Source organism: Sus scrofa, chromosome 17 (assembly GCF_000003025.6).
Source record: "Sus scrofa isolate TJ Tabasco breed Duroc chromosome 17, Sscrofa11.1, whole genome shotgun sequence".
NCBI classification, from domain to species: domain Eukaryota; kingdom Metazoa; phylum Chordata; class Mammalia; order Artiodactyla; family Suidae; genus Sus; species Sus scrofa.
The window spans coordinates 30,441,855-30,455,418 of record NC_010459.5 but is presented as its reverse complement, the minus strand read 5'-3'; the positions used below and the strand labels follow the sequence as shown (position 1 = coordinate 30,455,418).

General features: G+C 54.7%; 2 protein-coding genes across 2 annotated transcripts; one reads left to right on the top strand and one right to left on the bottom strand.

Moving 5' to 3' along the window:
• On the top strand, positions 695–3,709 carry LOC100516302 (cystatin-9). Its single transcript, XM_003134304.3, has 3 exons — positions 695–1,008; positions 2,576–2,689; positions 3,422–3,709. The coding sequence occupies exons 1-3, from the start codon at positions 763–765 to the stop codon at positions 3,509–3,511; spliced, it is 450 nt and encodes a 149-aa protein (XP_003134352.1). The 5' UTR covers positions 695–762; the 3' UTR covers positions 3,512–3,709.
• LOC100516119 (cystatin-13-like) lies at positions 8,172–12,388 on the bottom strand. The gene is made up of 3 exons (XM_021077682.1): positions 12,161–12,388; positions 8,489–8,602; positions 8,172–8,333 (listed from the first exon to the last, which is right to left on the bottom strand). Exons 1-3 carry the CDS (start codon positions 12,386–12,388, stop codon positions 8,250–8,252), a joined length of 426 nt encoding a protein of 141 aa, XP_020933341.1. The 3' UTR covers positions 8,172–8,249.

Sequence of the window (13,564 nt, the reverse complement as noted above, 5' to 3'; positions counted from 1 at the left end):
AGTTCTCTTCCACTCAGGCTCCTCCCCGAATGACAAACCCTGACCACGAGGGCACTGTGGGCCCAGTGTGTGTCCCCGGCCACCCCTGCTGTGCCCACCTGTGGACATCTCCAGCTAGGCTCTGATGAACAACCAGGCAATGAGGTTGGGCAAGGTGGGGCCCGGGAACTGGGTTGGAACCTCCTGGTTCCAGAACCTGCAGATCCTCTCATTTGGTACCAGCCCGGGGCCAGGGAGCCTGTCTGTTCCAGAACTTGGGGTGGGGGTGGTAGCTGGAAGATCTGTCAGGACCTCCCCTGCTTGGGATGTAGGTGTGCGCTGGCTGCCTCTGTTGCCCACAAAGCCACTCTGAATATCTCTTCCTCTGGCTCCGGCTTCTTGCCTCGCTGACCCTCCCCTGCTGCTGGGTCCACTGTGTCCTTGACTCAACATTCAAATCAGGGGCATCCAAGTCCAGTCTCCCTCCTGCCGAAGAGCCCGGGGCCAGGTGCAGCTGGGATTCAGTGCAGAGACCCTCCTCCACCACTGGGCCTCCCTCACCCACGCTGCCTGGGCCTGGCTTCCCTCTCCCGGGCAGGAGGCAATTCTATCAGCTTTGGATGGAGGGGGCAGGGCTGCAGAGGGAAGGCGCGGGGGTGATGCCAGAAGGGAGGTCCAGGGGCGGAGTGTGACCCGGAGGATAAGCCGAACCCACATCACGTAGGCTGGGAGGGTGCTGAGCAGGGCAGGGCAGAGGTCTGGGTGCCCACTGCCACTGCAGCCATGCTGTACCAGCCATGCCACTGCAGGGGTGCTCAGCCCTGGGTCACACTTCTGCTCCTCCTAGGTCCTCTGTTCCTGGTGATGCTCAGCTGGGGTCCCCAAGGGCAAGCGGAAAAGGAAGACCAGAGCGCCCTGGAGCTGTACTTCCCTGCCACCGTGGAATATGCCCTACATGAGTTCAACCTGAAGAGCCGGGACAGGAATGCCTACAAAGTGGTGCGGGTCCTCAAGTCGTGGAGAGAGAAGGTAGGTAACCATGTCCGGGGGGCTGGCCTGCACCTGCTCTGTTGGGGATGAATCTTCTTAGGGGTTCCTACCACCACGTGAAGCCAGCAACACAGAAGTAACACACCTATTCGGTTGCTTTCAGTTTTTATAAAAGACATAATTTGGAAATTTCTAAAACCTCCGTCCGTCTATGCACATGGGAAATGTATTTTGAGTTTTCACCACCTGTTGACAGCGTGTCATTAAAAATGACCAAAATCTGGAGTTCCCGTTGTGGCGCGGCAGAAACAAATCCGATGAGGAACCATGAGGTGGTGGGTTTGATCCCTGGCCTCGCTTAGTGGGTTAAGGATCTGGGGTTGCCATGAGCTGTGGTGTAGGTTGCAGACGTGGCTCGGATCTGGCGTTGCTGTGGCTGTGGCATAGGCCAGCAGCTGCAGCTCCGATTAGACCCCTAGCCTGGGAACCTCCATATGCCGCGGGTGTGGCTCTAGAAAGACAAAAAAAAAAAAAAAAAAAAAAAAAATCTGGACTACAATGGGATTAAGCTATTGACTCAAAAAGAGCCAGACAGAAAATATTGCATCAGATAGATTTAGAAAAGATGTCAAGGATGTAACATTAAAATAGATTAACTTAGGAGTTCCTGTCGTGGCTCAGCAGTTAACGAATCCAACTAGCATCCATGAAGATGCAGGTTCAATCCCTGGCCTCGCTCAGTGGATTAAGGTTCTGGCATTGCCCCATGAGCTGCGGTATAGGTCTGAGACGTGGTTCAGATACACTGCAGCTCCAATGTGACCCCTAGCCTGGGAACCTCCCTATGCCATGGGTGTGGCCCTAAAAAAAAGACAAAAAAAAACAGATTAATTTAGAAAAAACAGAGACAGACAGACACACACAAGAGGGGAGGGAGGGTGGGCTTGAGGGTCAGGATCAACAGGCTTCCCGGTCCTGTGGGGCCTCCATGAGGTCAGGGCCTCTTCTCTACCCCTAGCTGCTCTGGGCTCCTTCCTGGGCTGCCACTTACACAGACTGAGTGTGTGTCATGCCCCTCCCAGAACAGGCTTCTTAAGCCTATATGCTCTCTTGGCCACCGCCTCTCTACAGTATGCCACCGCGCTGCGATGGTCGCATGGATTCAGATGTGCTACTGAGAACACTCTGCAGAAAGGGAGGGCATGGCTGGTCATGTGTGAGCACGTGTGTGTGAGTGTGTATGTATGCATGTGTGTGCGTATGTGCTTGTGCGTGTGTGTGTGTGCCTGTGTCTGCTTGCGTGTGCTTATGTGTGTGTGCCTGTGTCTGCGTGTGTTTGTGAGTGTGTGCCTCTGCTTGTGTGTGCTTGTGCGTGCGTGTGTGTGTGTGTGTGTGTGTGTGTGTGTAGCAGTAGCTTCCTATGGCACTTTCCTCGCTGTAGGGCAGGTGACAATGAGGCACAGAGGTGCATCTCCCTTTCTCAGATCTGACTTATCTGGCAACCTTGCAGAACCAACACCCCTGCCCCCACCCACCGCGTGGATCGGCTCTCCCGCTGCTGATGGGCAGGAGGGCCGCTTCCACATCAGCGTCTATACAACCCCAGACAGATATCAGCATGGTGTTCTCCATGGAGCTGCAGTTAGGCCGAACCAGGTGTGGGAAGTTCGACGAGGACATTGACAACTGTCCGCTTCAAGGAAACCCAGACCTGAACAATGTAAGAACTGTACCAGCCGCCCTCAGGTTAGGCAGCTGTGGCTGCAGCCTCCGGGCGTGGGGGGCATGAGGAACAGTGACAGTGCCACCCCCAGGGACGCAGAGGGGTGGTCTGCAGGACAGGAGTCTCTTCTTGCCCCCGCCTGTCTGTGCCCCCTGCCCCATTCCAGCTGCCTGCAGCCCAGGTCGCTCTGGGTCTGATTGTGGGGGACCACTTGCATCTGGGTCTCCTGGGTCCCAAGGCTGGAGCCCCTCCCTGGTGCTCCCCCTCCTACCTGGCCCTTCACCTCTGCCTGAGTGGCCGCTTCTCAGGTCCCCCTGCTCTGACCCAGAACCCGAGGAGGGGCTGAAGGGGTCCCACCACACTCCCCCCGCCCAGACCCCGCCCTGCTGCCCTGCGGCTCCTGCCCCAGGTGATGAGGGGTGAACCCTGGCCTGGGACAAGCCCACGTAAGATCAGGGTCCCTGTGAGCTGGCATGTGTGTGAGGGAGCTCCATCTGGGTTACACTGGGATAGGCTGGTGCTCCCTGGAGGCCACAAGCCCAGGGACGGAGAGTCACCCAGGTGGCCCCAGGTCAGGAACATCCAGGACTGAGGCTGAGTTTGCACCCAACGGCCAGAGGCTGCACCCCCACCTCGGGAGAGCAAGGTTGGGTGGTCACTGGCTTCAGAGCTCAAGCCCCAGCTTCCCAAGGCCCCTCCCTCACTCTGTCCCCATGCTTCTTCCTGCAGACAGTCACCTGCTTCTTCACCATCAGCACCGACCCATGGAGAACAAAGTTTGACCTCCTGAACGACACCTGTTTGGAGGGACACCAGTGAGACCACACTCCAGCCTGGCCTCCTCGGCCCTGCACCCAGGCACTCATGGTGCCCTGATGGGGCCGCCCAGCGTCTCAGCAGCTCTGGTCCTGTTCTCTTCATGAGCAGGGGCCTGGGTGTCCCACCTGGGCCGTGTGGAAATCCCTCTCTGTCCCCTTCATCCCGTAGAATTAGTATTAAACACCAGCGTTTCAAGCAGCTTTGTGCAGCCTGGTTCCAGAGGGTGGGGGCTGGGCAGCGGATGCATCTTCACAGCAACGCAGGCTAGGCCAAGGGGTGGGGGGTGGCCCTCTCCCCCTAGGACACCTGAGCCAGCTGCAGGTGCACAGCCAAGCAGCCCAGGTACATCTGAGCTCTGCCTCCAGGCCTTAAGGGTTTAGTGTGGCCTGGTTGGGAGCACTCAGCACTGGGCCCAGGGGCTGGCTCACACTCGCTCCCTGGCCCCGGGTAGGGGGGAAGAGGTCAGGATATAGGAGGGGCTCCAGCCTGCACTCAGGATGGACCCAGCCACCAAGAGCAGCATCTCCCTCTCCTGGGGCCTCTGAGAAACATGCAGTCCCAGAGTCTCTAGACCTTCAGACAAGGAGGCAGCATTTTCCCTAATTCCCACGAATTTCCCAGAGTAGGAGCAGGCAGACTTGTCTGCATCCTGTGGAGACTGTGACTTGACCCAGTGGACCCCGGGGCCCGGTTCTCGACCCCCCAATTGGCCTTGTGTCTGAAGAGTGCCGCGGACAATATAGCACAAACAGGAGAAGTCAGACTTTGTTTGCACCCATGGCTAGGCCCTCCAGTCCTCCAGGACCGTGGACCCCGTGTCATCGCAGGCCTGGGTCCACCTGGAATCCATGTGCCTCAGCTCTGTCCAGCTCAGCTCTGCTCCCTGTGCCCATGGAGGCCCGTCAGCAGGGCAGGGGCCACCTGCAGGGACAGAGTTGAGGTCTGAGGACAGCCAGTATCCCTGGGAACAGGAGGCAATGGAGATGGGAGGGCCCAGCATGCCAGTCCCAGGGTGGCCCTTCAGAAGTGGGTTCCACAGCAGAAGTCGGGGGCTGCCCGGGACCCTTCCTGGCCTCTGCTCCCCTGTGCTGTCTGCGATCACCTCCCCAATCAACACCTGCCCCCACCTACATAGCAGGGTCCCCTGGGTTGGGACTAGCCACATGGTTTGAAGACACTTGGGGGCGCGTCCTGCACATACACCTAGGTGGCTTCCCAGGTCCGCAGCTCAGGCAGAGCCTAAGAGAGCCTGGCCGCAGTGTCCTGGCTGCTGGCAGGCATCACTCAGTGTGTGCACAGCTGTGCTTGTCCCTGCAGCCACCTGGCCCCGGACCAGATGGTCATTTTTGAAGACCATCCCCAACCCTCCCTGGCCTTTCCTGCCTTGTGGCTGCTTCAGCAGAAGGAAGTTCAGAGGGTCCTTTACCCACTGTGACCCCCATCATGTTTCCAAGGAATCAACCCCACTGTTCCCCCAGGTGCCTTCAGAAGGGGTCTCCAGTGGGGTCAGCCCAGTGGGAGAGCTGCCTGGCCCTTGGGAGCTCAGAGCCTTCTGGGAGGGGCCCGAGGGGGTATCAAGGCTGGCTCCTGCCCATCGGCCCACACCGTGGGGCTTTGTTCTGCCCCCAGAGGGTAGCTGCCAGCATGCATTTGTCCCACCCCCACTGTCCCTCCCTCCCTCCCTGAAGGTGAGGACACCTGCAGTGCCAGCCTCCCTGAGCACAGGTGCGGACCGAGGGACCTGTCCTGGTGGGAGGGGCCTCTGCCCTGGCCCTGCCCACCTCCACCAAGGATGGCAGGTCCTGGGGACCTTCTTCAATCTGTGTGTTGAAGAATCAGGGAGGTGGGTCTGGTTCTGTTGTCCATCCCTGGACAGAGGCAGGATGGCGGGGTCCTAGTCCCAGCCGGAAGCTCAGTCTGGCGTCCCCTGGCCTGAAACGAGGGTCAGTGGGGACTCAGCCCTCCTGGCTGCTGACCTCCCGTCTTCTTACCGAGGCCTGCAGGGTGTCCAGGCCTTGGCAGGGTGAGAGTGGCTGCACCCAGACCCTGTGCTCTGCTTTGCAGCCACTTTCCCATCTGCCAAGTGGACATTCAGACACTTTCCTCCGCCTTCCCAGGGGTCAGTAATCAGGCACAGCCCTGGGCTTGATACCTAAGGACTGAACACAGTAGCCTACAAGTGGCGACCTTGGGAGGCCTTCGCAGACACCCAGCTTCTCCCAGAGGACAGAGGAAGGGGCGGAGCCATCAGGTGATGGGCACAGGGTATACCTTGACAGTGGCTGTCCTGCCCCACGTGTGGTCCTCAGCCTACTCCCCTAGCTCCACCTCAGTGCCATGTGGCCAGACACCCAGGCTTCTAGAACTGCTGTGGGATTGGGGCTCTGGACTCCCACTCTGGTCAGCCCAGGAATGCAAGGGGCCCTGCTGGAAGATGCATCTGTGTCTTCTCCTTTTTTTGCCAAATTCTTCACCAGGGAAGAGGGCTGCGGGGGAAAGTGGAAAGGGCGAGGGAGATAAAGAGGTACAAACTTCTAGTCATTTATGAGTCACGGGGGTGAAATATACAGCAAGGAGAATATAGTCAGTAATATTGTAGCAACTTGGCTGGGTGATGATGGGAATAGACCATCCTGGTGATGGTTGTAACATAGAAACACTGAATCACTATGTTGGGCACTTGGCTCCAGCAGTGAGGGGTCAATGATACTTTATTACTCCTTCAAGTCCCGGGATTGACTGCGGGCTCCTCCTGGGAATACTGGGCCCCAACTGGCCAGGCTGCCCCCCACAGGTGCCCCCACAGCCCTGCTGGAGGAGGACTCCCAGGACTGTTCAGCCAGGTCACCGAGCGCCACCATCGCTCACTTGTCTAAGTAGGCGCTGCTCCTGTGTTGCTGTGGACGTTATCTGGCAGCCCGACCTGCACACCCGGGCTGCAGGTTCCACACCTACCTTTCATTGATTGAGTGATTGATTGATTTTTAGGGTCACTCCCAAGGCACATGGAGGTTCCCAGGCTAGGGGTTGAATCAGAGCTGTAGCTGCTGACCCACGCCACAGCCACAGCAATGCGGGATGTGAGCCGAGTCTGAGACCTAAACCATAGCTCCTGGCAACACTGGATCCTTAACCCACTGATTGAGGCCAGGGATCGAACCTGCGTCCTCATGGATGCTAGTCAGATTCGTTTCTGATGGGCTCCTACCCCCTAGGTTTTAGGAGGTGCTTCTTTCTTGTCATGTTAACCCCCTTCATCATCTCAGCTCAGCCTGACACACATGAACACACGTGCGCACACCCATACACACACACACACACACACTAGCATATGCTTGCACACACGGGAGCCAGCTGATCCACATCTTCTGGCCTACACACCTCCCGGCATCCCCCGGTAACCACCCGCAGACCCCTAGCTAATCCAGGTGACCAGCAACACAGAGAGTCATGGCATGTGACATCTGAAGCTGGGCCACAAAGGGCCTTCCAGCTTCCACCCGGGTCTCTGTCCAGAGGAAGTTGTCTGCCACAGCCAGCACATGGCACCACCTGGAGAGGCCCCACAGCCAAGGGCCAGCACCAGGGGGTGGCCATTGGAGCAAGCGCCTGGGTGGGGGGGCTCCCCAGGGCCAAACCCACCTCCAGGTGAGGGCAATGCAGGCCCCCAGGAGAGGTGGCACTGCCAAGCCCGCCAAGCCCCCGGACCCCTGGCCCACAGACGCCACAGAGACACACAGAAATTGCTCAAGCACTGGGGGCAGGGTGAGTAGTTGCTGTGTTAGGTTATACCTCCTACCCTGTGCTCGCACACACTTGCACATGTGTGCACACTTACATACCCACACACTCCCACACAGCCTACTCCCCATCACTCTTGCATGTTTCTTCCTCTTCAAAACCCAAGTGCAACACAAATCTCCAAAGGAGCCAACTACCCCAGGTTGGACTCAGGCTACACAACAATTTCTTTTCTTCTTCTTCTTCTTTTTTTTTTTTTTTTTTTTTTTTGCTTTTTAAGGTCACACTCAAGACACATGGAGGTTCCCAGGCTAGGGGTTGAATCAGAGCTACAGCTGCTGGCCTATACCACAGCCACCCCAACGCCGGATCCTAACCTCATCTGTGACCTACACCACAGCTCACAGCAACGCCGGATCCCTGACCCACTGAGGCAGGCCAGGGATCAAACCCACATCCTCATGAATACTGGTTGGATTCGTTTCCCCTGCACCACAATGGGACTGCCCCACAACTATTTCTAAAGCCATTAGGCCATGTCCTTCGGAGCCCTGGGCAGGGGACTCCAGTGGAGATCTGTGGATGGACATTCTCAAGGTGGCCTCATCCTCAGAGCCCACCCTCCAGCCTGAAGCCTCCAGCCTGAAGCCACTGAGGGGTGGGTCTTCTTGTTGGTTTCACATGAAGAAGCTGTCAGCAAGAATGATCTGGGCTCAGAATGTGGTGGAATAAGGAGACAGGCTCCTGTTCTCTTCCATTCATGGGAAGCAGGTTGTCCCTGCTCGTGGATGAACTGATGAAGTGGAAGAGGCAGCCCAACACCCACATAGAGGCGCCGCCCCCCCAGCCCCCCAGGCTCCACGCCTGGAAAATGCACAAAGGAGCAAATGCTACAGAAATGAAGTCAGTAGGTCAGATGTGTTATTTAACTGTTTTGTGAGTGTCTTGGCTGCTTCTTCAAATGCGCATGAGAGCAGCAGAATGTGCTCGAAGACCATTAGACAGGCTGGCATTCTTTCTTCAGCATATTGAGTTCAAATTTCCAGGGTTTGGAGGCAACGATAAAGGTGCAATAAAACATCTAAAAGTGACAAAAAGCTCGTAAGAGAGAAAAATGAAAAAAGCAAAAGTCAAAACCCCTGAAGTTCCTATTTCCGGGAGCCGGGATTTGAAAGGCTGTCTGAGCCAGTTGCACCCTGTGGACTCTGTATCTGTCGAACGTGACTCAGCACGTACCTTCTGCATTTTGGGATCCTGTTGTACTAAGCAGTTATCATTTTCCCCTGAGATTTTCTTGCACATTGTCCGGGCAATTTTGACTTCAAGAAGGTAATCCAAACTCTCTGTGACCTGTGTGTGAGTCATTGAAAGTTAGATACATGAAAGAAGTCGTGGCTTCAACTGTCATCTTTGGTAAGAAAACATGTCACTGCCTGCTTAGGGCAAAGCCTATCTCCCCACCTCCCTCCGTCCTATAGTTTTTTCTGCCAGAGTCTTACCCTGGCCCCGTTTCTCAGTCTCTCTCCTTATGGTATTTAATGTTAAAGTTTGACCACCAAGATGAAGCAAGAAAAGGATCCCTAAAGACCATTTTCCTGGGAAAACTAATGATCGGCTCATTAAGCTTGAGAAACCAGCAGACAACAGCAGAGGTTTTCACATTTTCATCGAACTCCACATAGAGTGTATCGCTTCCCTGTAAATCTTTGGCAGTTTTAAGCATCCACACCTCATGCCACGGGAACACCCTCCCAAATCCTGACTTTCTGGCATCTTCTCCACCTGTGCAGAGCCCACGGGCAGACCCTCTACATCTTGCGGGGAAATGCAGATGGGCAACGGCAAACTCCACTCTCACTACTGAGGAATGAACAGGAAAACACAGGTCCGTACGATGTATGGGAGAGATTGTGCTAATGAGAAGAACTAGGTTCTTTGTCGAAGAATAAGAGATAATTCAGAAAATATAGTAGATGTTTTGGAACTTCTGGAAAAGTCACCTGGGCATTGTCTTTAAGGATACGAAGTTTCAGTGTGATGTCATTTTCATATGTCACAAAATAGTCTCCTTCTTTTGTTTCTTATAACCATTTTTAGCTCATGGAATATACAGCAGACGAGACGTGGCTGCGGCTGTAACTAGGCACCTGCTGATAAAGAGCTTTGCACTTTTGACTTAAAGCATCCAATGGAATAGAGCAGTTTTCTTTTTCTTGGGCCTGTGTGCACGATATTAAGTGAAATCTGAATTGCCCGACAGCACTTTTCTGTTTCCTTTGGGGTTATTTTGTTTGGAGGGATGGTACATCCTTCCTCACCCCTTTTCTTTTTTTTTTCTTTTTTTTTTTTTTTTGGTTTTTAGGGCTGCACCCTAAGCATATGGAGGTTCTCAGGCTAGGGGTCTAATCGGAGCTACAGCTGCCAGCCTACGCCACAGTCACAGCAATGCTGGGTCTGAGCCGAGTCTGCGACCTACACCACAGCTCATGGCAACACCAGATCCTTAACCCACTGAGCGAGGCCAGGGATCGAACCTGCAACCTCACGGTTCCTAGTTGGATTCATTTCCGCTGGCCACAATGGGAACTCCATCCCTCACCCCTTTCTTTGGGATGTTTTCCAGCCCCATGTAGCTGGAGTGTCAGGGAATTTTAAATACCTCTGTTCTAGCCTCTTTTTGAACCTGTTTCTACTTGATTCTTTTGGCTCTTTACCTGCATTCAAGAGCCGACATTGAACTGAGACATAAAATGCACCCTCACGAAAAGAACTAGGAAACAGTAGGAAATGATAGGTCAGTATTGAGCTATGTGGGCCTTTGCTTTACTTTATTATTATGTGCCTGCCTATAAAGCAGAACCATCTATTTCTCTTGGTATAAATGGACAGCATAGATAAAAAGTCTAAGAAAATGACTAGTCCTGGGAAAGACAGGAACGGCACTGAGATCAGGTACTAAATCTGAGACCCCTGGAGTGGCCCATAACCATGAGGTTTTACTTTGTCCATCCATGGGCGGTGCACACCTGGGCCAGTGTCCACTGCCTAAGAAGCCGAACCCGGGCCCTGGCCTACAGAGGGATCCTGGCCTCTTAGGAATCCAGACGCCAAAGGACCCTCTGAACATATAGGAAACAGGAGACAGGGCATGTTGGGGTGGCTGGAGGTGGGGGAGTGAGGAGGGAGGGGACAGATGGGGGTCAGGCCAGCGTCACCCATGACCCAGCCCAGTCCCCCCCCCCCCGCCTCTGCCTCCTCCCTCAGGCTGGCAGACTGGCTGCCCGCTCCCTCTTACATGCTGCTGCCTCCCTTCTCTGCTCCCTCCCAAACCAAAACAACCCTCATTCTCAGGAAACGCAACACTGGCTCTATGACTCATCCAGGGCATGGTTCATGTTCAAAGCCCCCAGTTACCCTAAGAACATCTTTTACAGTATTTTTTTTTTTTAAATCCAAGAGATAATACAGAACCACCCCTTCCATTTAGCATCATGTTTCCTTTAACGGAGAACTACTTTCTGCTTCTCCCTGTCTTTCCTGACGCTGATTTTTTTAAGTGGTCCTGGACATCAACTTGTAATATGGATGCGGCTAACTGTCCCTCCTGACAACCCTTGTGCATCTGGGGCAGGAAACTGTCCACAGGTCAAGCCGTGTCCCTGCAGTGATATCACACTAGAGGCATGCGGTGTCGGTGTGTCCCAGTGTTGGTATTTAGTGAGCAAGGCACTTACCGCCTGTCCTGGTTGTAATTAATTAATGGCAGCATTTCACCTCCCACGCCCTCCCTCTCCTCCCCTCCATCCCGTGGGTGCTGGATTCATGGCTGATCTTTGCCTGAATTTACTACCTTGGCGGTTGCAAAATATGATTTTCTAGTTTCATGATCTTTCGCATCTCTAAGTGGGCATTTTTCTGTAAAGAAGAGCCTTCCTGGAGTTCCCATCATGGTGCAGTGGTTAACAAATCTCACTAGGAACCATGAAGTTGCGGGTTTGGGCCCTGGCCTTGCTCAGTGGGTTAAGGATCCGGCGTTGCCATGAGCTGTGGTGCAGGTTGCAGATGTGGCTCAGTGGGTTAAGGATCCTGCGTTGCTCTGGCTCTGGTGTAGGCCGGCAGCTACAGCTCCAATTGGACCCCTAACCTGGAAACCTCCATATGCCGCAGGAGCGGCCCAAGAAATGGCAAACAGACAAAAAATAAATAAAGAAGTAAAAGTTTAAAACTAATATTAAAAAAAAAAAGAAAGAAAAAAGAAGAGCCTTCCTTCCGTCCTGTGCCTCTTTTCAGTAAGAGATACACATGGAGTGTCTTTGCTTGTTCACTGCGTTATAGCCCATCCCTGTCACTGCTCATGCCGATGAGAAGGGCTCAAACTGCCCCAGACATGGCCCCTCACCTGCACTCTCTGATGTGACTTTGCCCAATTTTAAGTTATTGGAGGAGTTCCCATGGTGGCTCAGTGGTAACAAACCTGACCATTTTCCATGAGGACAAACGTTCAATCCCTGGCCTCGCTCAGTGGATTAAGGATTTGGCATTGCCATGAGCTGTGGTGTAGGCCACAGATGTGGCTCAGATCTGGCATTGCTGTGGCTGTGGCATAGGTCAGTGGCTACAGCTCCGATTAGACACCTAACCTGGGAACTTCCATATGCCTTAGGAACAGCCCTAAAAAGACCAAAAAAAAAAAAAAAAAAAAAGTGATTTAAATGGATATATTATGTTTGACCCCAGAACGATAAAGGAGGAAACTTAGTTTCCTTCCAACCCTCCCTAAAATACCTATGTTCTGGCTCAGGGTGTCTCTCAGCTGCTCTCCCTGGTCTCAGCTGATCCGCATGGACAACGGCCTGGCCGCAGCAGGAGGACAAAGAGGACAAAGAATGAGGACCCAGAGCCACTGACCTGCTCCTGGGATTTCAGAATCTCCTTGACCTTGAAGATGTACGGGTCTTGGCTGGCCTTGTTGTACTCCTTCATGGCGAACCACAGGGCCTGCTGCACGTACACGTAGGATTTTGGGATGTCTTGGAATTTCCTCACCACCTTGGGTGACCCCCAGGCATGGACACCTGTGGATGTCAGGGCCACCACAGCCACCAGGAGCAGCAGGCCGGGGCAGAGCCTGGCCATGGCACCACCACCACGGGGGCACGGGCCAAGTCTATGTCCTTCCCAGGCTGGATGGGCCCTGCAGCCTCTGTACCTGGCCCCTCCCGGCTTTGCTGCAGGAAAAAAGGGGGAAAAGTGCTATTAATATTGCCTTCCTCAAAAAGAAGCTGCCCGTGAAATGCGCAGCTCCAGTCCAGTCTGTTTTCCCATCTTGGTTGCATGCTTCTTGGATGCTCACATGTGCAAGACACACATGCACACGTACACACACACACACACACACACACACTTGTGTGCCTATCCCTCCTGGCCATGGGTCAGCCGTCACCTGAAATTGAGCCTATTGAGCCTGGGTGGGTCTTGCCAGGCCCCCTGTGCCAGGCACGGCATGTGCTGTGTGGGTCTTGCCATCAGGCCCCTGTGGGGCTGTGAAGGCCTTCACACAGGAGGAAGCGGCTGCTGGACTGTGTGTTGGCTTTGGCCCCAGCTGCCCAGACTTAGTGTGACCCACATATGAGCAGTCACAGCTCGTCTGGTGCATTTGCTTTTGCAGAGACCCTCAGCCCCAGGAGAGCTCCAGGTTGTGGGCTGAGAGGCACGGGGTTAGTGTGCTATGTGCAGACAAGGGGCAAACAGCTCTAGAGGCAGGGTGTGTGTGGCATTTGTCACAGAGAAGTAAGGACCGTGTGTCCCACCTCGATGGAGGACATGCTGGCAAATCCAGGAGATGCCTGGTGTCTGGGAGGCCTAGATGCACAGACACCAGCACTTGACGCTCAGGGTCTTAACTCAGCTGCCCAGGTGCCCTCTGCCAGGAAATGCCAACCAGCCTGTGCCTGCCCAGGGTCAGGAGCCATAGGAACACCAAGCCTGGGTCCCCTCTGCCCTTCCTTCTGCAAGAAGGGAGCATTGACGTGACACATGTGGGGTCTGGGTGGCTAAGTTCTGATCCTGGGCATCTGGAGAAGGTCGCCTGGGCATTCAGGCAGGCCCCACCCCACCCCTGCAGTCATCTCCTGCCCCACACAGCTGCACCCAACCCACCTGAGCACCGAGCCCCTCTCTGCACTCCTTCCCCCCGAGCCCTGGGCTGGCCGCTAGCCGCAGGTGGTCCCTCTCCTTCCCGAGGACCTGAGCTCGATGGCGCCCACCTGGGCCACACTGCATCCAGCACATTCAGTTCATGTGCCTGCTCAA